The 23,154-nt window shown below is 37.5% G+C and overlaps 1 protein-coding gene across 1 annotated transcript; it reads left to right on the top strand.

Moving 5' to 3' along the window:
- Positions 1-14,751: 14,751 nt before the first annotated feature.
- LOC308289709 (uncharacterized protein) lies at positions 14,752-19,249 on the top strand (the record flags this gene model as incomplete). Its single annotated transcript, XM_080731453.1, has 3 exons — positions 14,752-14,891; positions 15,200-15,799; positions 19,179-19,249. The coding sequence occupies exons 2-3, from the start codon at positions 15,376-15,378 to the stop codon at positions 19,247-19,249; spliced, it is 495 nt and encodes a 164-aa protein (XP_080587579.1). The 5' UTR covers positions 14,752-14,891; positions 15,200-15,375.
- Positions 19,250-23,154: the final 3,905 nt, after the last annotated feature.

The following is a 23,154-nucleotide window of genomic DNA, read 5'->3' as shown; positions in this document are numbered from 1 at the left end:
AGACAGGTGTCTGAGGTGAGTTATGATTTTAACATTTTCATGAAATGCCATCTTGTTGAAACGTTGACAAACTCACCACTTTGGATGTCTGTTTTCATTAAAAAAAGCTTAAGTTATTTGAAGTTTTGGTCATATTTCCATGTAGATCTAGGTTGCTTTGTTATAGCTAGCATGCTGTTAGCATGCTAATGTGTACATAGTAGCCTCAAGGTAAACCTAAATGCAGAAAACGTAATATGGTGTGACACTTAATCATAATGGTGTGACATGTCTGCTTGTCACGCCATATGACTTGATTGTCACACCATATGATTTATACTGTATTTAACTACAGATATAACAATAAATAACAAAGTTCCATGTTGCTTTTGTACATTTAAACATTTGTTTTAAACATTTTTACATAAAATGAAATTTAGTTTCATTCAGTGATACTTCAAATTCATCAGACAGAGCAGAAACCCCTTCACAGAAACCTTAACATATTGTTTCAATCTAAACAATATTTTCTCTTTGTCTTAAACTATACATTCCATTTTCTTTTGTCAGCTGGAAAATGACAAGTGCTGAGAGAACGAGAAAGTACAGGGAGAAACTAAACAATGACCCAGCAAGGAGAGAGGAGCCTTCTGTTTCCTAGACAGACTCTTTACCCATTCAATTCTCACTGCCCAGAGCTGAATGGGTGGGCATACAGTAGCTGAAAGGTTCTGTGAAGTAGCTCTTATACTCAGTGTAGACCCTGTTACACTTGGGGAATGTCTGCAGGCTGGTGTGACATAGTCCGTGACTGGGACGGACGTGTGTGAGGAGCGGCAAGCAATTGTTTGGTGACTGACTCCTTTGTGCGCTTTTTAACTGATTCCTTGGTGCGCTTTTTAAACGCACTTAAACACATCTCCTCTGTGATCTATTAGAGGACTGTTATCTAACAACTGGACATTTAAACTTGTAGATCGGATTGCGGGGGGAAATGCCTCCTAAAAAGCACGTGAATTCAGAGGAGATGGAGGAACTAAAAAGGTCGATGGACTTCATGTCGGCGGAACTTTCAAAAGTTTCAAACCAGCAAACGAAGTTAATGGAATTAATGAGTGAAGTTCAACTCCTAAAAAAACAAAGCATGGAGAAAGACAAACAGATCGCTACTCTAGAAAACCGAGTGGACGATCTCGAGCAATATTCGAGGATTAACGACCTCATCATCAGTGGCCTGAAGACGAGACACAAGACCTACGCCAGGGCAGCCACAGACGGGAGCGCTGGGAGTGTGGAGCCTACCGAGGCGGAATCGGAATCACTGGAGAAACAAGTCGTTGGATTCCTGGAAAGCAAGGACATTGAGGTGGCGAGCAGTGATATTGAGGCCTGCCACACTTTGTTCACCAAGATCAAGAGCGCTACACCACCGATAATAATCCGCTTTACTAACAGAAAGAGCAAAGATGCGCTCCTTAAACAAGGACGCATGCTTAAGGGAACGGAGGTGTATATTAACGAGCACCTCACCAAGAAGAACGCGGACATCGCTAAAAGAGCACGCATGCTGAAGAAGCGAAACAAAATCCAGGGGACCTGGACCTCGAATTGTAAAGTTCTCATCAAAACCAAAGGATCGACACCAGAGGAAACAAAAGTCATCGTTGTCAGAAACATCGGTGAACTGGACAGGTTTGAGGACAGATCGGAGGAAACGAGGTAGGACTATGCATGCATGCTAAAGCTATGAGCCTACGCATGAGAATGACAATGACAATGACAATGGCTTTACTTAATATCTATTTTTTGATTCTTATTGCGGGCGCATGGAGCTTCTCTCTAAATGGATTGGATTGGAATATGCTGCTCTATTGCTATCTGGAGTTGGCCCTACTGACTGGAAAACTGACTATTTTTATTTTTACTAGTTACTTTTTAATACACAGATTTATTTTTTACATGAGACTTTTTTTGAATTATAGTGCTCAAGGGTTGCACGCTTTATTTTTTAAGGCGGTTAAATTGCTTTATTTAATTCCGCATAGAGTTCCTTACAAGGAGTATATTTTTTTAATATTTTTTATAGAGGTAGGATTAAATCAGGTTCAATCTCTACAGTTTATTTTGTACTTTTATTTGGACATTATTACTATGTCAATGTCTGACAAATATTCCCGGTTACATAGAGTTCGTTATTGTCTGGTGCTACTATTTAACTATGAAGATCACATGGAACGTGGACCTGTCCCCGTTACATCTGAATCAATGCTGCATTTCTCAGTGACTATAATACTGGCAATGATGGACAGATGGCTTCATTTCCTAGTAGTACAAAACTGCAGCGAGGCACCCTCCAGGCGTCTTGCTAATCTGTTATATCTGTATTCTACATGCAGTGTTTCGAGTCTGTTGCAAAAAGATCGTAGATATGACAAGCTTTGAAACAACTCAGTTGTCTCCAGGGGGAGACAACGAACAGCAACGATTAAGGAATGGGGATTATGAAACATTGGGATTGAAAATGTTTGAATATACAGAACATAAAATGCATGATATGGATAGTGATATTGATCCTGAAAATAATTTTTATAATACTACAAATAACAAATGTGAATACTATACTGAAGAACCTCTTAAAGGAAAGATTAATATGGAAGGGGCATTATCAATAATCCATTTCAACTGTAGGAGTATGAATGCAAACTTTTCAAAGATAAAACGGTGTTTAAGTAAACTGGGAAACAAATTCACTGCAGTAGCAATCTCTGAGACCTGGCTTGATGATGGACAGGATACTCTATATAACCTAGAGGGATATGAAATATTTCTTAATAATAGGGCACATAGAAAGTGTGGGGGAGTTGCATTATATATTGATAAAAAATATAAAACTAAACAAGTAACTAATATGTCAATGGTTGTAGATAATATCATGGAAAGCGTTACTGTGGAAATAGAGATTATGAATTCAAAAAATGCAGTAATAAGTTGTGTCTATAGGACACCAGGTTCATGTATTGAAACATTTAGAGATAGGTTAATGGAAATGAACGATAATATAAATAATAAGAAAATGTTTTTTGTTTGTGGTGATACTAACATTGATTTACTTTCTGAGAACAACACAACCACAGAGTTTATTAACTCTGTGTACAGTATGAGTTTGTATCCCACCATCATAAGACCAACTAGAATAACACCACATAGCGCTACATTAATTGATAATATATTTACTAACGTTATAGATAGGAAAATAATAAGTGGAATAATTATAAATGATGCAACTGACCACCTGCCAGTCTTTGCAGTCATTAAGGGCGGTATCAGGACCAACAAAGATGCAGAAGTACACATATTAAGTAGAAATAAAACACATGAGGCAATTATGTCTCTTAAAAAAGATTTAACAGAACAGGACTGGGAAAATGTATATGTAGAAGATGTGAATGTATCATATAATTCTTTTTTATCCATATTAACTGCCCTCTACGATAAGAACTGCCCTCTAGTGAAGAAAACAATTAAACAGAACTTTAGTGAGAAACCGTGGATAACTAAAGGGATACAAAAAGCATGTAAGAAGAAGAACGCACTTTACAAAGAATTCCTAAAAAAGAGGACAACAGAGGCTGAACACAGTTATAAATTATATAAAAACAAACTTATAGGAATTATGAGAAGCAGTAAAAGAGCCTATTATAGTAAAGTACTGGAGGAAAACAAGAGTAATATTAGAAATACATGGAAGGTACTGAATGGCATTATAAAAAAAGGTGCAGGTAAAGTAGGATATCCAAATTATTTTCGGACAATTAATAAAATAACTATTGATGAAATGAGTCAAGTGGCAGATGAATTTAATACATTCTTTGTTAATGTTGGTCCTGATTTGGCTAATAAGATTCCAAAGACTGGTTATGATAACAAGGTAGAAGGGAAAACTAAAAAGATGTCTAACTCTATGCTTTTGAAGGGAACAAATGAAAAAGAAATAATTGACATTGTCAACAATTGTAAGGCCAAGACATCCTTGGATTGTAATGGCATTGACATGGCATTTGTAAAGAGTATTGTTGAATGTGTGTCGAAGCCTCTTGCATATATCTGTAACCAATCACTAAAAACAGGAATATTTCCTAACAAGATGAAGATTGCAAAAGTTATACCTATATATAAGGCTGGCGATAAACATGAATTAACAAATTACAGACCAGTTTCCCTCCTTCCACAGTTTTCTAAAATACTGGAGAAAGTTTTTTACAAGAGGCTAGATGAGTTTATTTCCAAAAACAAAATATTATGTGAACAACAATACGGTTTTAGGGCTAATAGGACAACAACACACGCATTAATAGATTTTGTGGAAACAGTAACCAAGGCATTAGTAGATAAAGAGTATGCAATTGGAGTATTTCTAGACCTCAGTAAAGCTTTTGATACTGTAAATCATGACTTGTTAATAAAGAAATTAGAGAGGTGTGGAATTAGAGGGGTAGCGCTGGACTGGGTAAGTAGTTATTTGCATAGTAGAAACCAATATGTACAAATAAATGACTGTAAATCGCAGAATTTGACTGTTAAATATGGAGTTCCTCAGGGTTCTGTGTTGGGCCCTTTGCTCTTCATCTTGTACGTTAACGATCTATGTGAGGTTTCGGGACTAATGAAAACAATAGTCTTTGCAGATGATACAAACTTGATCTGTTGCGGAGAAAACTTGGAACAACTTCTGGATACAGTGGAGCAGGAACTGAAGACATTAAAGATTTGGTTTGATTCTAACGAATTAACGCTAAATTTAAGTAAAACAAAGTATATAATATTTGGTAATCGTAGAATAAATAAACTAACAATAAATGAAATAGATATTGAAGAAGTAACTGAGGTCAAATTTCTTGGAGTAATTATAGATAATAAAATATGCTGGAAGCCACATATAAATTATATAAAAACTAAAATAGCCAAGTCAATTGCAATATTATACAAGGTTAAAGATTATTTAAATAAAACTGCATTATATCTGTTATATTGTTCCTTTATACTACCATACATAACTTACTGTATGGAGGTGTGGGGAAACACATATAACAAATACTTACTCAATATTTATACTTCAAAAAAGAGCTATACGAATTATAAATAAAACTAATTATAGAGAACCAACTAATAAACTCTTTATCCAATTAAAAACTCTAAAATTCAAAGATCTGGTTGACCTGAAAACAGCTCATATAATGTACAAAGCAGAAAATAAAACATTGCCGCACAACATCCAAAAGTTGTTCCAAGGGAGGGAGTGTCATTATGATTTGAGAGGTATATGTTTGAACATCCATTTGTGAGGATCAATGCAAAACAACACTGTATATCAGCAAAAGGGGTTATTCTATGGAATAATCTTAGAGACGAACTGAAACAAAGTGTATCATGGAACAGGTTTAAGAAAATGTATAAAATAGACATAATAAATAGATATCAGTTAGAATAGAAATGTCAGATCTGGTTCAGATCTGGATTGTTTTGACTAGTAAGCCTGATTGATTGTTTATTGTTTATTTTTGCTTTATTTTTTCTAATTCAAGTGTATAAACACTGGGGCGGAAAACCATAATACTAACAACTGTAAGATATTTATGTTAGAAAATGCAGGGGTAGGACTAGATAAGTTGCACAAACTTCTTCCTACTCCTTTTTCGAATATGGATTATAATTCAAGGAAGATATGAAATTTTGGGTGTTATTCTTTTTTATTTTTTTAAAAATCTAATTCTTCCTTTTATTTTATTTGTCTTTTTGAATATTTTAATTTGTTCGAAATAAATAAATAAATTAATAAATGAAATGAAATGAATGAGGAGCCAAAGGGGCGAGACTGCATTTTCTACGAAGAGCAGGAGGTTGTCTGTGGCATAGCAGAACCGCAACAAGGCAGCCGGTTTGCTACCCTCACCAAATACGACTGGCTGATGTACAATACAGTCTAAATGTATAATCTAATCTGATCTAATACTTTTGTACTTTCACTCACTGGACTGGACAGTGGACAGTGTTAAGGTAGAACCCGAGACAAAACTAGCGAGCCGGCAGAAGACTTAGGTGTGCGTAGCATTCCTGTGCACATCCTCATCATCCATCTACTACTACAATTCTTTCTTATCCCATGTTAAAGCCCTACAATAATATCCTGTTCAGAAATATTAAGGCCATGTTATCCTGGGTAATTGTTTAATCAATCAGTAAAGTTCAGTACTCACTAATAGGTAGGTTAAAACACAGTTTGCTTTGACACATGAAGATATGATCATACGGTGTGTAATTTTAGAGAAAGTTTTGACAGAATACATTTAAAATATGTTGTAAGATCATGAACATGGGCCTCACACAGAGTGTCGATTATGAAAAAAATATACAGATATAATTAATTTTCAAAAAACTATAGTGGATCACTGGTTAGTTATGATAAAGGACTTTGATAAAGTGAGTAACTTAAGAAAGATGTACTCCATTTTCATTTTATGAACAATTATTTTCATGTCACACCATATGACGATTTTAGGCACAAGTACAACAAACTGCTGAATAAAGTCTGATTCCAATAAAATATCTAAAAACAAAATGTATTTCCATAAGGTTGAGAGTGAGTAGAACAAAAGTAAATAACTTTTATGCCTGCAATTTAAAGTTTTTTTAAAAACAAATTTTTTGGGGCGTCACGTCACTGACCCATGTGTGTTTGATCATGGCTTGGTAATGGTGGGGATGCTTGTGTTTTGGGGTAGGAACTCTGTGGATTTCAGATGCAGTATGCTGTCCAGGGGAGAACGGACACCGGAGATAAGAGCCAGGACTTGGCATGCAACGCAAATGAACGACACTGGTCATTTTTGGGGCATTCAAAATCAGTTTTGAGTATTCACCACTCCCTGGTTATTTTATCCACCTATGGCCATGATGCCATTTGGTCCCAACAAAAAGTACTTATCTTTTACAGTAGTTGCACTTAAACTGGGTAAATGCAAGGTAAATATTCTAGTTACTGGGTAAAAACTTAGTAATTACTAGGTAAGGTCATGGAATTGACCCACGCTTTACTTTACAGTACAGTTTAACCGTAACTACTGGGTAATTACCCTGTAAATACTTGGTAGTTATTGGGTAAATACCAGGTAAGTACCTTGGTACTTGCCCGGATTATTATTGGTTACCTAGTAATTACCTGGTAAATAACATGGTAGTTAACATGTAATGATATGGTAATTACATAATAAATATGTATAATTACCTGGCAGTTTCTAGGAAAAGACTTAGTATTTACCTAGACATTACTAGGTATATTACGTGGTAGTTACCATGTAATTACATAGTAATTGCATAACAAAATATTCATAATGACCTGGTAGTATCCAGGAAAATACCTGGTAAATGCCAGGCAATATACCTAGTAATTACTAGGTATATTGCCTGGTAGTTACCATGTAACTATGTGGTAAATACATAATAAAATACTTATAATTACCTGATAATTACCTTGTAGTATCCAGGAAAATACCTGGTAACTACCGGGTAATGAACCTAGTAATTACTAAGTGTATTACCAAGTACTTAGAATTACCCAGTAATTACATGGTAGTTACCACACAGTTTGCTTTGACACATGAAGATATGATCATACGGTGTGACACTAAATCATTTGGTGTGACATTCCAAATAGTGAAAAATCATACCTTTATTAACTCATTAACTGCCAAAAACGTGAATCCCTTAAAAATCCCGTTGTCCCACCCTGCCACGCCCGTGAATCCCGTGAATAAAAAAAAAAAATAAAAAAAATGTTTTTTTTTTTTTTTTTTTTTTTTTTTTTTAAATTTTTTTTGGACCCCAAAAACGTTAGTAGGCATGATAGCGATCGCGAAATTGCTTGTTTAACCCCCATACAACCCCCATACAACTCAGGTAGCAGACCTCCAAGCTCACAACAATGTAAAACATAATGGCTGCTATCTCATGAATGCCTGAACGGATTTCCATTCGGATTTTTTTGTTTGAAAGCTGTGAGCAATGTGGACACACGTGGTGCATTATCTAGGCATGGGTGTGCATGATCCGTGCACTATGAATTACATGGAAGTCTATGGAGACGAATGGCAGTTAAAGAGTACGAAGGTATTGTTAAATGGCAGCATATGAGTTAATGATTAAACCAAAAAAATGTTTATGGATTACATAGAGAATATTATCAGGAAGAGTCACAAATATTTGTGTAATTTTAGAGAAAGTTTTGACAGAATACATTTAAAATATGTTGTAAGATCATGAACATGGGCCTCACACAGAGTGTCGATTATGAAAAAAATATACAGATATAATTAATTTTCAAAAAACTATAGTGGATCACTGGTTAGTTATGATAAAGGACTTTGATAAAGTGAGTAACTTAAGAAAGATGTACTCCATTTTCATTTTATGAACAATTATTTTCATGTCACACCATATGACGATTTTAGGCACAAGTACAACAAACTGCTGAATAAAGTCTGATTCCAATAAAATATCTAAAAACAAAATGTATTTCCATAAGGTTGAGAGTGAGTAGAACAAAAGTAAATAACTTTTATGCCTGCAATTTAAAGTTTTTTTAAAAACAAATTTTTTGGGGCGTCACGTCACTCACCCATGTGTGTTTGATCATGGCTTGGTAATGGTGGGGATGCTTGTGTTTTGGGGTAGGAACTCTGTGGATTTCAGATGCAGTATGCTGTCCAGGGGAGAACGGACACCGGAGATAAGAGCCAGGACTTGGCATGCAACGCAAATGAACGACACTGGTCATTTTTGGGGCATTCAAAATCAGTTTTGAGTATTCACCACTCCCTGGTTATTTTATCCACCTATGGCCATGATGCCATTTGGTCCCAACAAAAAGTACTTATCTTTTACAGTAGTTGCACTTAAACTGGGTAAATGCAAGGTAAATATTCTAGTTACTGGGTAAAAACTTAGTAATTACTAGGTAAGGTCATGGAATTGACCCACGCTTTACTTTACAGTACAGTTTAACCGTAACTACTGGGTAATTACCCTGTAAATACTTGGTAGTTATTGGGTAAATACCAGGTAAGTACCTTGGTACTTGCCCGGATTATTATTGGTTACCTAGTAATTACCTGGTAAATAACATGGTAGTTAACATGTAATGATATGGTAATTACATAATAAATATGTATAATTACCTGGCAGTTTCTAGGAAAAGACTTAGTATTTACCTAGACATTACTAGGTATATTACGTGGTAGTTACCATGTAATTACATAGTAATTGCATAACAAAATATTCATAATGACCTGGTAGTATCCAGGAAAATACCTGGTAAATGCCAGGCAATATACCTAGTAATTACTAGGTATATTGCCTGGTAGTTACCATGTAACTATGTGGTAAATACATAATAAAATACTTATAATTACCTGATAATTACCTTGTAGTATCCAGGAAAATACCTGGTAACTACCGGGTAATGAACCTAGTAATTACTAAGTGTATTACCAAGTACTTAGAATTACCCAGTAATTACATGGTAGTTACCTGGTAGTTTTCAGGAACCTACCTGGTAATTACCAAGTAATTACTGTACTGTAAAATAAAGGGTTACCGCATGTTTTCCTGCCATTTACAATATTCACATCACCATAGGCGCCGGAGCAGTGTCCGTTTGGTCCGGACTGTCCCCCCACTTGTCATGCTATCGACCTATTTTTCTTTATTTTTGTCTGTCTTTTTTTCCCCAATCGGCGCTGTAGTCCCAACGTTCCCATTGTGTTGCTGGAGTCGCAACCGGCGACCCTCTAGACACGCTAATTGCTTCCAATACACAAAGTATCTGTGCCAAACATGTTGAACCGGTTCTAATTGTCCGCCCGTGTTGAATTGACGGCACATGCAGGCTTCATTGGTGTAAAGTAGGCTAACTGAGTACATTTACTCGAGTAGCCTATTTTTTTTTTCTTTCTTTATGGAGTAGGCCTATTTCCATGTTGTCTACTTTTACTTCTACTCCACTACATCTCAGAGGCAAATAGTGTAGGCTATTTCTATTCCACTACAATCTTTTGAAAACAGTTAGATACTTTGCAAATTTCGATTATTAGGCTATAAAGGCATACATTAACCAGTAACCACTTCACCATTTGAAAATACAAGCTCACAATATTGCTTAATCTGCTCAAATATATATCTACAAATGGTAGGCTACATTTTGTGATATGACTTGACTATAGGCTACGTTTTCTTTATAGCCTACAGCCTACATTTTGATACCAAAACGTCATTACTCAAGCCAAGGCTTTCATTTTGAACATGGGATTTCTAAAAGAGTATTTCTACTTTTACTTAAGGAAAACATGTGAGTACTTTTTTCATCACTGACGTCCTTGCTGATCGTGCCTCGATCAGTTTGCTCACTCTCAGTGCGATGCAGCAGCAGAGCAGTTGAGTTCTATTCATCTAACTTTCACTATAGGCTACAGTAAGCTGGAATTTTCCTTACTTTATTAACTTAAACTTTTATAATTTATTTTCTTGAAAATATATTGAGCGCAGAGCCCTCATTTTCAATGATGCAGAGATTGCAGAAGGCATAAAGGCTTATAATTAATATTGAAATAAGAACAGCAGGATAACAAGTAGACTATTGTGAAATTTACATTTGAAAGTTGAATTAAATTCTTTATCCAGATCTTTTAGGCCTATATTGTCATCTAACAACACATTAAAGTGCTTATAGGCTAGTTACTTAACTAAAGTCCGAGCTGATGTGTACGTTTGATTACGGTCATGACGTCACCGGCTGGCCACGCCCACAACATCGCCCCCTCACTATTTTACCCCTGCCGGCGCCCCTGCACATCACCCACAGACAACTAAACCTTCTTCACAAACCTACACAGAAACTGAGGTCCACAGACTTGGACTATGGAGTTATTATTGTAACTTATTCGTGAGAGGAGATTTCTGATGTTGAGCAGTTGTATATTAAGAGTTGTGCAGTCGTACCTCTGAATTTGCAGACTTGTATGATGGAATCTGAACGTGAAAAGGCAAAAAAAATACAAATCTCTGTCTACACGTTCACAAGTCGTCTTTTGCGACCTCGAATCCTTTTCTACACTCGCTCAGATTAGTTTAAACTGTTGCTCTCTAAATTGAAACATATTCCTCGATATGCCGATGCAATATTTGGCAAAAGCGAGCAGGCGACACTGAAAAAATGCGAGCATCTGCACATGATGATTCGAGAGGTTGTAAACTGACATCTGTACGTACACATTTACTTTTACAACCTCAACTGCCTGTCTACACGTTCACAAATCGTCTTTTGCACCTCAAATCCCCTTCTACACTTGCTCAAATTAGTTGAGACTGTTGCTCTCTAAATTGAAACATATTCCTCGATATGTCGATGCAATATTTGGCCAAAGCGAGCAGGGGACACTGAAAACATGCGAGCGCTTCTAATCTTGATTTGAGAAAGTGTACATGGCGATTTGCGAGCGTGTACAGACGAATCTGAGCGAGCAGAGGTCTGATGGAGGGAGCGAGAGCACAGTGTCTGTGAGATGTGAGGGAGGGATTTAGAGATGGGATTTATGGCTCTTTTGAGTGAGCCGGATCTCTGGGATCCGTTCCTTTCAAAGAGCCGTTCAAAAGACTCATTCTCATTCTAGTTAGTAGTTACTCTGTAGATGTTTTTTTATAATTACAAATAACTTCAAACCTATATACATTTATTTCGGACATATAAAGGTACATACCTGCCATTTGAAAATAGCCGATCTACAAGCTTGGAAAACATGTGATTATATTATAATCATTATAATACAATATAAATTTGTATTACAACTATCCTAAATTATAATACACTATAATGGATTATAACAGTGATTGTAATACAATATAAAGTATTAATGTATTACTATGATAATTATAATACGCTATAATAGATTATAAAAGTGGTTATGACCTGCCATTTGAAAAATAGCCGATCTACAAGCTCACAATGCGTCGCATTGTGAGCTTGTAGATCGGCTATTTTCAAATGATTTTTCTAAATTTTTTCTCATTGGAAAACCTGTGAAACAGGACATTCTGCATAATGAGTACGTTCTAATATTGGTAAGTAGGCCTACATTTCGATACAAATAGACTACTGTTTTGCTTTTACTCAAGACAACATTCCAAACTTCTACTTGATTGCAGTATTGATATTTTTACTTTAGAAATTGAGTAGGTCTACTACTTTTCCCATGTTCATTAGAAAGGAACGGCTCCCTACTATGCCGTTCAAAAGACTCGATTCGTTCATGAACGTCCCCTCTCTACCGCAGTGTGCTGTGCTGCAGTCAACCTGATGCTATAGGCAGCTAAATGTATCATCATAAGTGGAGATAAGCAGCGTACAGTGTTGGAGGAAGACATTATGTGCGTGTCTGCGTGGGGAAAATAGCCATGATTTTCCAGGTACAGTATACATGTTTTAATGAATACCTTTGCGCGCCGCCGCATCCTGCCATTGTTTACGTGGTTAGCTTGTAGCTAGGTAGCATGGCTAACACTCTAGTGACATCGCTTGTTATTCCTTAAAACGTAATAAATAAAACGTGGTACAGTTTTAGGCTATGAACATGATTTTCTTTTTTTTTGACTGCCCAGAAGTGCAAGATCTCATACTCTCATTACTCCGACCTTAGGCATTGTTTGATTGATTGATTGATTGAAGACATTATTAGAAGTTTGCAATAGAAAAAAGTACAGTTTCATGACAGTACAAATCACTGGTTATCTGGTTACAGGTGCTGAAGGCAGCCTCAGATGAGGTCCTTCTAGCTGGTCTATCGGTTCGCAGTGCCATGTCACATTACATCGATATGTGAAAAGAAGAAAGGCAATGACAACAGAAGGGAGCAGAGAGCTGCCCGTGCCAGGGTACCGCTCCCATTTTAGGGTCTTCTCTGACGAGCAGGTCTTGGGGACTTACCTGAGCAAGTGTGCAGACCTGTATTTTGGATTATGCCCAAAGGAGGTGAGAATAGATTGAATTATTATAACTTGTTAGTGTAGGCTATGTGTGTTAAAACATTCTTACATAGGACATTGGTCTCCAATTCATAGATAATTTAAATAAATAGGCCTATATATACATTTATTTTTATTTATTTATATGAATATATAAAATAAGTGTGTGTGTGTGTGTGTGTGTGTGTGTGTGTGTGTGTGTGTGTGTGTAGGCCATATATATATATATATATATATATATATATATATATATATAAGTGTGTGTGTGTGTGTGTGTGTGTGTGTGTGTGTGTGTGTGTGTGTGTGTGTGTCTCACACACACACACACACACACACACACACACACAGTAGGCTATATAAAAACAATATAAACACTATAATTATAAATAAATAGCCATATTTTTATTTACATTTTTCAGGTCCGCAAATTTGCATACCAGCTTGCCAACAGATACAACGTGAAGTATCCAGCGTCATGGAACAAGAAAGAAATGTCAGGGAAAGATTGGTTCCGGGGATTCATGCGGAGGAACCAACAGCTGTCCATACGCCGTCCAGAGGCGACTAGCCTTTCACGTGCAACAAGCTTCAACAGACACAACGTTGACGCTTTCTTCAGAAACCTGTCTACTGTCCTGGAACGCGCCACCCAGCCCTTTGAAGCAATGGATGTCTGGAATATGGACGAGACTGGTATTACAACTGTCCAGACCCCAGACAGAATTGTCTCCAGGAGGGGGGTGAAACAACTGGGGGCAATGGTGTCAGCTGAGAGGGGCACCCTCATCACGATTAGCCTCGTAAACCAGTCTCCCTTCCTGCCGATTCGAACTGAAGATGGGAGGAGTCAGTTTACTAGGCTACATCACGATGGCTTTTGCAGTGAACGCCCAAGGAAATAGCATTCCTCCCATGTTCATCTTTCCCAGAGTGAAATTCAAGCCCTTCCTGATCAACGGTGGCCCTCCTGGCTGTATTGGGACGGCCAACGGATCAGGATGGATGCAAGCTGAAGATTTCGTTGTGTTTCTGAAACACTTTGTAAAACACACACGACCAACACCAGAGAACAAGGTGATTACTATTTCTATGCATTTGTTATTGATGTTGATGTATTGATGCATTACCTTGCTTATTGTAAATCACTCTGGATTAAGAGTGTCAGCTAATCCTAAATTGTACATTTTAAGGTGATCCTCCTGTTGGACAACCATGGCTCGCACCTGTCTCTGGAGGGAATTGACTTCTGCAGGGACAATGGGGTAGTTCTCCTGTCCTTCCCACCCCATTGTTCCCATAAACTGCAGCCGCTAGACAGAACGGTATATGGGCCGTTGAAGCACTATGTCAATGCTGCTGCCGATCGATGGATGAAAAACAATCCAGGTAGCCTAATGATAAATTATATGTGTGTGTGTACGTAGGCCTATGTGTGCGTGTGTAGCATATGTTCAAAAGCAACTGGAAAACCTGATTTTTGTATTTTCTTTTTTTCTTTTCTTTTTTGTATTACAAGCACAACATTGGGGATCTATGATGTGCCTGGTATTGTGCAGAGTGCTCTGCCATTTGCAGCCACCCCATCAAACATCATGGCTGGGTTCAGAGTGTCCGGGATCCATCCCTTCAACCCCCAAGTTTTTACTGACCAAGAGTATTCCCCGTCGAATGTCACCGACAGGCCTGATCCCTCCATGATTGTCCCTCAGCCAACCGATGCCCCTCCTCCTGTCTCCCCTGACGCTCCATCCTCAACTCCTCTCTCCCCTGAGAGTCTGGTCTCCCCTGGCCCCAGTTCTGCTCATCCCACTCCTGCCATTCCTGAGAATTCCTCTCCTATTCAGGTAGGCACCATTGTTTTTCCATTGATTTACTGTACGTATGTAGGCTACAGTATGTATGTGAGTGTGTCTATAGTGCCTAGTAACATTCATAGTTAAGGTCACTGGTCTTCAATTCATAGATCATTTGAATAAATATATTGGCCTAGGCCTGCATATAAATAATATGAATAAGTAATTGGCTAGATAAATTCATAAATAAATTAATTCATAAATAATATGAAAATGATCTCTTCTCCTCAGCCCCCTTCTACTTCTCTTTCTCTTTTTACGATGAAGCCTCTGATGTGACAATCTGATTCTGATTTCAGGATGAGCCACGGAGGTGTTCAGTCCGGTTTCACTGCGCCCTTTCCCGAAGGCTGGGGCCAGGAAGGCGACAAACAAGGGGAGAAAGAAGCGGTCAACCGCAATATTGACCGACACACCAGAAAAGCTGGCCTTGGAAGCGGAGAGAGATAAGCGTCTGGCACCACGCAGGCTTAGTATGCCTACCAATGTTCCAACTACCTCAAAGGCGACCGCTGCACGCTCTTCTCTCTCCTCTGCCAAGGCCACCACCTCGAAGGCTACCTCTGCCACGACTGCCGCCGCTGCCAAGAGGGTGACCACCAAGAGGGCGAAGACTACCACCTCCTCGGAGGCTGCTGCCACTGCCAAGAGGGTGACCAGCAAGAGGGCGAAGACTACCACCTCCTCGGAGGCTGCTGCCGCTGCCAAGAGGGTGACCACCAAGAGGGCGAAGACTACCAGCTCCTCGGAGGCTGCTGCCTCCTCTGACGAAGAGTGTTGTGTTTGTGGGGAGGACTTCCAGAGTTCAAGGCCTGGAGAAATGTGGGTGAAGTGTAGCTGCGGGGAGTGGGCACATGAAGAGTGCACTGAGGGAGAGGCCATCTTCAGATGTCCCAACTGTTCGCTCCATTTCATCTTTTTTAAAGTAGTGAACATAGCAGATCTACAAGCTCACGACGTGAGCGTGAGCACGTTGTGTGCTTGTAGATCATCTATTTTCACTACTTTGGGGTCTCAAAAAGAAATAAAATATCCCTTTTGGGTCTTAAGCTAAAATGATTGGGAACCACTGGTCAAGATCCAATTTGGATCCATTTAAATAGGCTAGTCAGTGTAGGCCTATATAGTTTATTATACAGTTGGGATAAAAAAGGGGTAAATAATAATAATTGGCTTCTCTAATAATAATAATTGGCTACTCTAAAATACTCTAAGTTTGTGTAGTTCATGTTCTGAAAAAGGGGTAAATTATAATAATTGGCTACTCTAAAATACTCTTAAGTTTTTGTAGTTCTGTAGTTCATGTTCTGTTATTTACATTTTGAATGAATGTAGCTCCTAGGCCTATTAAGCACTATACTGACCTGAAAGGTCAGTTTAATAAAGGCCTAGCTAAAAAGTGTTCTACCTCTAATTGGCTATTCTAAAATAGCCTACTCATTCTGTAGTTCATGTTCTGAATGAATGAATGTAGCCTATGCCTTTTAAGCACTATATTGACCTGAGAGGTCAATTTCATAAAGGCCTAGCTAAAAAAATGTTCTACCTCACCTTGCGAATGTGATAATCCAATGTGATGTGAAGTTTTCATCTGGGGTCTGTCTTAATGTAGGCCTAATGATGTTCTGTTTTTTATGCACTTGAACAGTTGTTTACAATATGCACAAGCTATGTGTTAATTGCACTGAAACTACCTGTTCTATTCTTTCCAATGCACCTTTGATGCAATGTTTCCTCTGCATGAATCCCTGGAACCAATCTTTCCCTGACAGTTGCAATAAATTAATGCAAAAGTAAAGGAGTTTCTTTTCTGACATTGACTGTTCTGTTGGGTGATTTGGTGTGTAGTTATTTATTTGAGCCTGCAGGGGTCAGTGCAGATATCCATGGTCATATCTTCTGTCAGCTGTCATCCAACTATTCTAAATCAGATTGGGATTGTAAACGTCTTTTTTAACACTCAATCAATCAAACTTTAACTTTAAAGGTCTAATCAATGTGTTTTTCCAACAAGGAATGTGGACAAACGTACGGAATGGTAAGTTTGAATAATAATCTCATCTTTGATACATAATTTTATCACATCCTTGGTATGAAAACAAGGTTAAACAGTTGCGTGAACGAAGTATAATTGATTTGACCTTAAAACGAGTAGTTTAATGACGTTTTTTAGTCGTGTTACATTTAAAACACCTGGTGTTACATTTATTACGCTGTGCGCTTTATATGTAACTTCGGAACAGCGTCCACTTATGGTTTAATAACTCACGACCGGTTTCATCAATTGAAAAACTTTAAGCGGTTAATGATAGCAGGCATGTGTAGGTCCTTGGCTTGCAAGTATTACATATGAAGGTTAAACGGCCACTGAGTAAAATATTCAAACGTGCAAAATGTTACATTTGAAGCGGCTCTCCCCTAGTTGTAATACATGATAATACTAAATAGATTATATTGTGTCATAACCACTTTTATAGTGTATTATAATTATCATAGTAATACATTAATACTTTATAGTGTATTATAATCACTGTTATAATCCATTATAGTGTATTATAATTTAGGATAGTTGTAATACAAATTTATATTGTATTATAATGATTATAATCACAGGTTTTGAGTAAAAAATTAGAAAAATCATTTGAAAATAGCCGATCTACAAGCTCACAATGCGTCGTAGATCAGCTATTTTCAAATGGCAGGTACCTTTATATGTCCGAAATAAATGTAGACCTATATAGGTTTGAAGTTATTTGTAATTATAATAAACATCTACACAGAGTAACCACTAACTAGATTGGAAAACCTGTGAAACAGGACATTCTGCATAATGAGTAGGCCTACGTTCTAATATTGGTAAGTAGGACTACATTTCGATACAAATAGACTACTGTTTTGCTTTTACTCAAGACAACATTCCAAACTTCTACTTGATTGCAGTATTGATATTTTTACTTAAGTAGAGAAATTGAGTACTTTTCCATGCGCCACTTCATTAGAAAGGAACGGCTCCCTACTATGTATGAACCAAACCCTATCGTTCATTTCAAAGCCGTTCAAAAGACTCGATTCGTTCATGAACGTCCCACCTATGAGACAGTCTTTTGAACGGCTCTTTGAAAGGAACGGATACCAGAGATCCGGCTCACTCCAAAGAGCCATAAATCCCATCTCTAAATCCTCCCTCGCATCACAGACAGTCACTCTGCTCGCGCTCGACTTAGCCTCTGCTCGCGCACAGATTAGTCTGTACACGTTCGCGAATCGTCTTTTGCGACCTCAAATCCCCTTCTACACATGCTCACACTAGTTGAGACTGTTGCTCTCTGAATTGAAACATATTCCTCGATATGTGGATGCAATATTTGGCAAAAGCGAGCAGGCGACACTGAAAAAATTCCGAGCATCTGCACATGATGATTCGAGAGGTTGTAAACTGACATCTGTAGTGTAGAGAGTGTTTTTTTTTCCAGATTCCATTATACACGTCTGTGCCCTGCCGTGCTCACGCACACATTTACTTTTACAACCTCAACTGCCTTTCTACGCGCTCGCAAATCCTCATTTTTACATGCTCGTGATATTGCAACATAATCATCGATATGTCCCTTCCAAAATCTGGCAAAACCGTGCAGGGTACGATTTGAGCGCGTGTAGACAGGATTCGTATTTGCAAAGAGAAAAGCGTGCGTGGGTTGGAGTTTTTTTTCCTTTTCATGTTCAGATTCCATCATACAAGTCTGCAAATTCAGAGGTACGACTGCACACATCTTAATATACAACTGCTCAACATCAGAAAGGTGCTTACACAATAATGAATCGAAAATAACTCCATATGGACCTCCTCTATGTGCCCAAGTTATGCAACAGGTGGTCCAGGTGACTTGATGAAGGTTGAGGTGATTATAGGAATAACACATACAGCATTGTACAGTTTTCTTTGGACCAACATACACTTTCTGCTCAGCTCTCTCCTTGTCGTTTTTTTTTTTTTTTTTTTTACTTTGTTTTTATTCAAGACTGCATCAACAATATATACATACAATCAATAATAATGACATCATGCAAAATAATAAAAATGAAAAGAAAAACAAAAAGCAAACAAGGGGTTATTGGGGTTCACATTTACATTATCAAAGTTGCAGTTCTCCTCTTTTGAATTTATACATCAACCATTTATCCCATCTTTTGTTAAAAAGATCTTCTTTTATCCTCAGTTTGTGTGTTAACTGTTCCATGTCCTGAATATTGTCCATTATTGTCCTCCATTGCTCATAGTCCGGGGCTTCAGTGTTAAGCCAGTTCCTGGTGATTGCCTTTTTCGCAGCAACCAGAAGGATCTTGGCTAGATATTGGTCCTCTGAAAGTACAGATTCCTCCATGTGACCCATATAGAGTACCAGACATGAATGAGGTATACCATAACCCAGAACCTCACATACAGTTGAGTGTACGACATCCCAGAATGGCTGAATATTTTTACAGGTCCAAAATATATGGGAGTGATTTGAATCGTTTTGATCACATTTCCTCCAACAGATCTGCTGAGTTTTCATTTGATTACTTTTAATTTGGGGTGTGATAAAATACCGAATTAAAATTTTCCAAGCGAATTCTCTCCACCCTAATGATTGAGTTGTCGTTTGTTGTGTTCGCCACATATCATTCCAAACCTCCTCTGAGATGTCCTCACCCAACTCTTTTTCCCATTTATTTTTGACATACATTGTTGAGTCTCCTCTGGAACCCATTAAGCATGAATATATTAATGAAATTGTCCTGGGTATGACTTCACCATATGCTCTTGTTACCATTTTTATTATAGGATGAATTTCCATTTCCTTCTTTTTAATGTCTTTATCATAATAATCTCTCAGTTGAAGGTACCTAAATAAATCCTTATTAGCCAAATTATATTTGTTTTTCATTTCTTCGAAACTCTTCATCTCTCCATTTTCTATTAATAAACACATGGCTGTCACACCCATTCGATTCCACTGCCTAAACGTTGGATCCATCTTCCCTGGTTTAAACTCTTGATCAAATGCAATCCATTTCAACAAACCAAGCTCTTTACCCAATTTCAACTTTTTAACAGTTGAGTACCAAATATTCAGAGTGTAGTTTGTTATTGGGTCGATTTCATTTTTAAGGTTTACTGGGACTTCCTTTCCTCCTATAAGTGTCTGTATCGGGAATGCAAACCCAGGTGCTTCTATATCCTTCCATCGAGCAACATAGTCATCACTACACCAGTACAGAAGTGGGCGCAATTGAGCTGCATGGTAATATTCTTTTAAATTAGGAAGCGCCAGACCTCCTTTTTCTTTAGTTAGCTGCAATGTACAGTATCTTATTCGTGGCCGTTTTCCTTCCCATATAAATCTTGATATTAATTTATCCCATTTAGCAAATTGTTCTGGTGGGACTGTCACCGGTAAAGATTGGAAAAGGTATAAGAGGCGTGGCAAGACATTCATCTTAACAGCATTTATCCTATCACAAAGTCCCATCGGATATGTTGACCATCTTTCTATGTCTGCCCTTATGTTATTATCAATCAGACCATAGTTACTTTTATAGAGTTTTGATAAGTTTTTAGTTATGTTTATACCCAAGTATCTAATGGACTTTGCTTCCCAGTTCAATCCCGTCTCCTTGAGCCTTTGGTTAGGTACACAGTTGAGCATAAGTACTTGGGTTTTAGTCTTATTCAATTTATAGCCAGAGTAATGACCAAATCGATCCAAGGTTTTCATAAGCGACTCATAAGATTCCAATGGTTTTTTTTAAATAGACCAACACGTCGTCTGCAAATAAGCTTATTACATGTTCTCGATTGTTGATTTCTATACCTTTAATTGCTTCGCTTTGTCTTATCATCTGAGCCAGCGGTTCTATGAAAATCGCGAACAAGGAAGGGCTCAGGTTACAACCTTGGCGGGTCCCTTGTCCAAGTTCAAATATGTCTGTTAATGACCCATTTACTTTTATCCTGGCTGTAGGTTTATTATAAAGTGCTTTAATACACTCTATTGCCTTCTTTTGAAATCCAAATTTCTCCAGTGTTAGAAACAGGAACTGCCAGGAGACGCGATCGAACGCAGCCGACGCATCACAACTTATTAGTGCCATTGGTGTCTTATTTTTATTTACTTTATGTATGACATGTAATGTCCTTCTGATGTTATCCTGAGTCATCCTAGATGAGACAAATCCACATTGATCCTCGTCTACCAGATGGGGTATAACTGATTGCAATCTATTCGACAATATGGAGATATATAGCTTGTAGTCTACATTTAGCATTGATATTGGTCTGAAGTTCTGACAATATTGTTTGTCTTTCAGTGGTTTAGGGATAACTGTTATTACAGCTTCCTTCCAGGAGGGGGGAGTAGAGTTCTTCTTTTTGACCCAGTTAAATGTTGTGTGGAGCAATGGGGTTAGTTCTTCATCCAATTTCTTATATAGTTCGCTCGGGATGCCATCACTACCTGGAGCCTTATTTGTTTTAGACCTCCCTATTGCAGCACTGATTTCCTCCATGGTTATATTTCTAGTTATTTCCTTATTTTGTAGTTCGCCTATAGAGGGTAGGTCTAGCGTATCAAGGAATGCTTTGATGCCTTCTTCATTGGAGGTGGACGAATGGGTATACAATTCTTTGTAGTATTCACTAAATATATTTTCAATTTCTCCAGGTTTATATTTTATTTGATTCGTTCTGGGATCAACCAATTTATGAACTGTCCTATCTGCTTGTTGTTTACGTAAACGTCTTGCTAATAACCTTGCAGCTTTAGGACCTGCTTCATAATAATTCTGTTTTAGATATCTTGCTTTAATTTCCACCTCCTTTTGTAACAAATCACCAATTTTCTTCCTCACTTCAGTCATTTGTTTATGAATTTTGTGATCGGCTTTTGTTTTATGTTTTTGTTCCAAAGTTTTTAACTCAGAGATTAGCTGTTTATATTTAGCTATTCTTTCCTTTTTTAATGTACTTGAGATTGCAATCAGTTTGCCCCGAAGGACTGCTTTCAAACAATCCCATAATATTGCTGGATTAGTTTCACCATTATCATTATTAACAAGATATTCCTCTATTTCTTTTTTAATTTGTTCTACCACTTGTTCATTGTTTAATAGACTAACGTTCAACCTCCATAATGTATTCCTTCTTCTGTCTGATAGACATATCTTCATGTAAACAGCACTGTGGTCTGACACATCAGCAACTCCAATATGACAGTCCTGTATTAATTCTCTGTTTTCTTTCTGTGTATAAAAATAATCCAGTCTACTATACACCTGATGAGATTGTGAGTAGTGACTATAATCTCTTCTAAGAGGATGGAAGTCTCTCCAAACGTCAATAAAACCCATTTCTTCCCATGAATTCTTAACCAGTTTCGATATGGATTTCTTACTTCTATTGGTACTTGTAGTATCAAGATCATGGTCAATAGCCACATTTAAATCCCCAGCGCACCAACATAGCCCTTCCGTTTCCATAGTTATGGTATCAAACAGTTTTTTAAAGAATTGTTTATCGCTCTCCGGTGGGGCATATATGTTCACTAAAGTCACTTTTGTCTCATCAATGGTCCCTTTGATAATAACAAATCTCCCTTCTTTGTCATTTATTTCTTTTTGACATTCAAAATTTACTTGGTTAGAAATTAGAATTGCTACTCCCCTTTTACGGGTATTAGTAGTGTTTGAACTGTAGTATGTGTGTCTGTATCCAAATTTCTTTAGCTTTTCATGTTCCGTCCGTGAAAGATGAGTCTCCTGTAAGAAGTTAATTTGTGCCTTTTCTTTTTTCAATTTAGTCATGATCTTAGCTCTTTTGACTGGGTTTCCCAGACCATTTACATTCAAGGACATAAACTTAAGTTCAGGTTTTGTATTCATATTCAGTTATATCTACAACTAATAGAAAATAAACATGTGAACCCCATAAAATTCTAATGCAGTCATATACAAATGCAGTCAACAAATGAAATAAAGATATAAACCAACAAAATGACTTCCAAAAAGAGATGTCAACCTTCCCCCTCCCCTGTTGACTCTCTCGTGGTTTTGTGGGGGGAATCCCTACGCATGGTTGGGGCCCCCGACTCGTATAGAAGCTAACCCCTAAAGGTGTTTCCATACCAGCGTTAAGAGCAATTGTGCCCCTTTCCCTCAACTCAAGTTACATTTGTTCTATATAATCCAATGATTTAGAAACCTTCATATATTAATT

This window comes from Nannobrachium achirus (assembly GCF_963921795.1).
Source record: "Nannobrachium achirus genome assembly, chromosome: 1".
NCBI lineage: Eukaryota > Metazoa > Chordata > Actinopteri > Myctophiformes > Myctophidae > Nannobrachium > Nannobrachium achirus.
The sequence above is the reverse complement of the archived record's forward strand: the minus strand, read 5'-3'. Positions and strand labels throughout refer to the sequence as shown.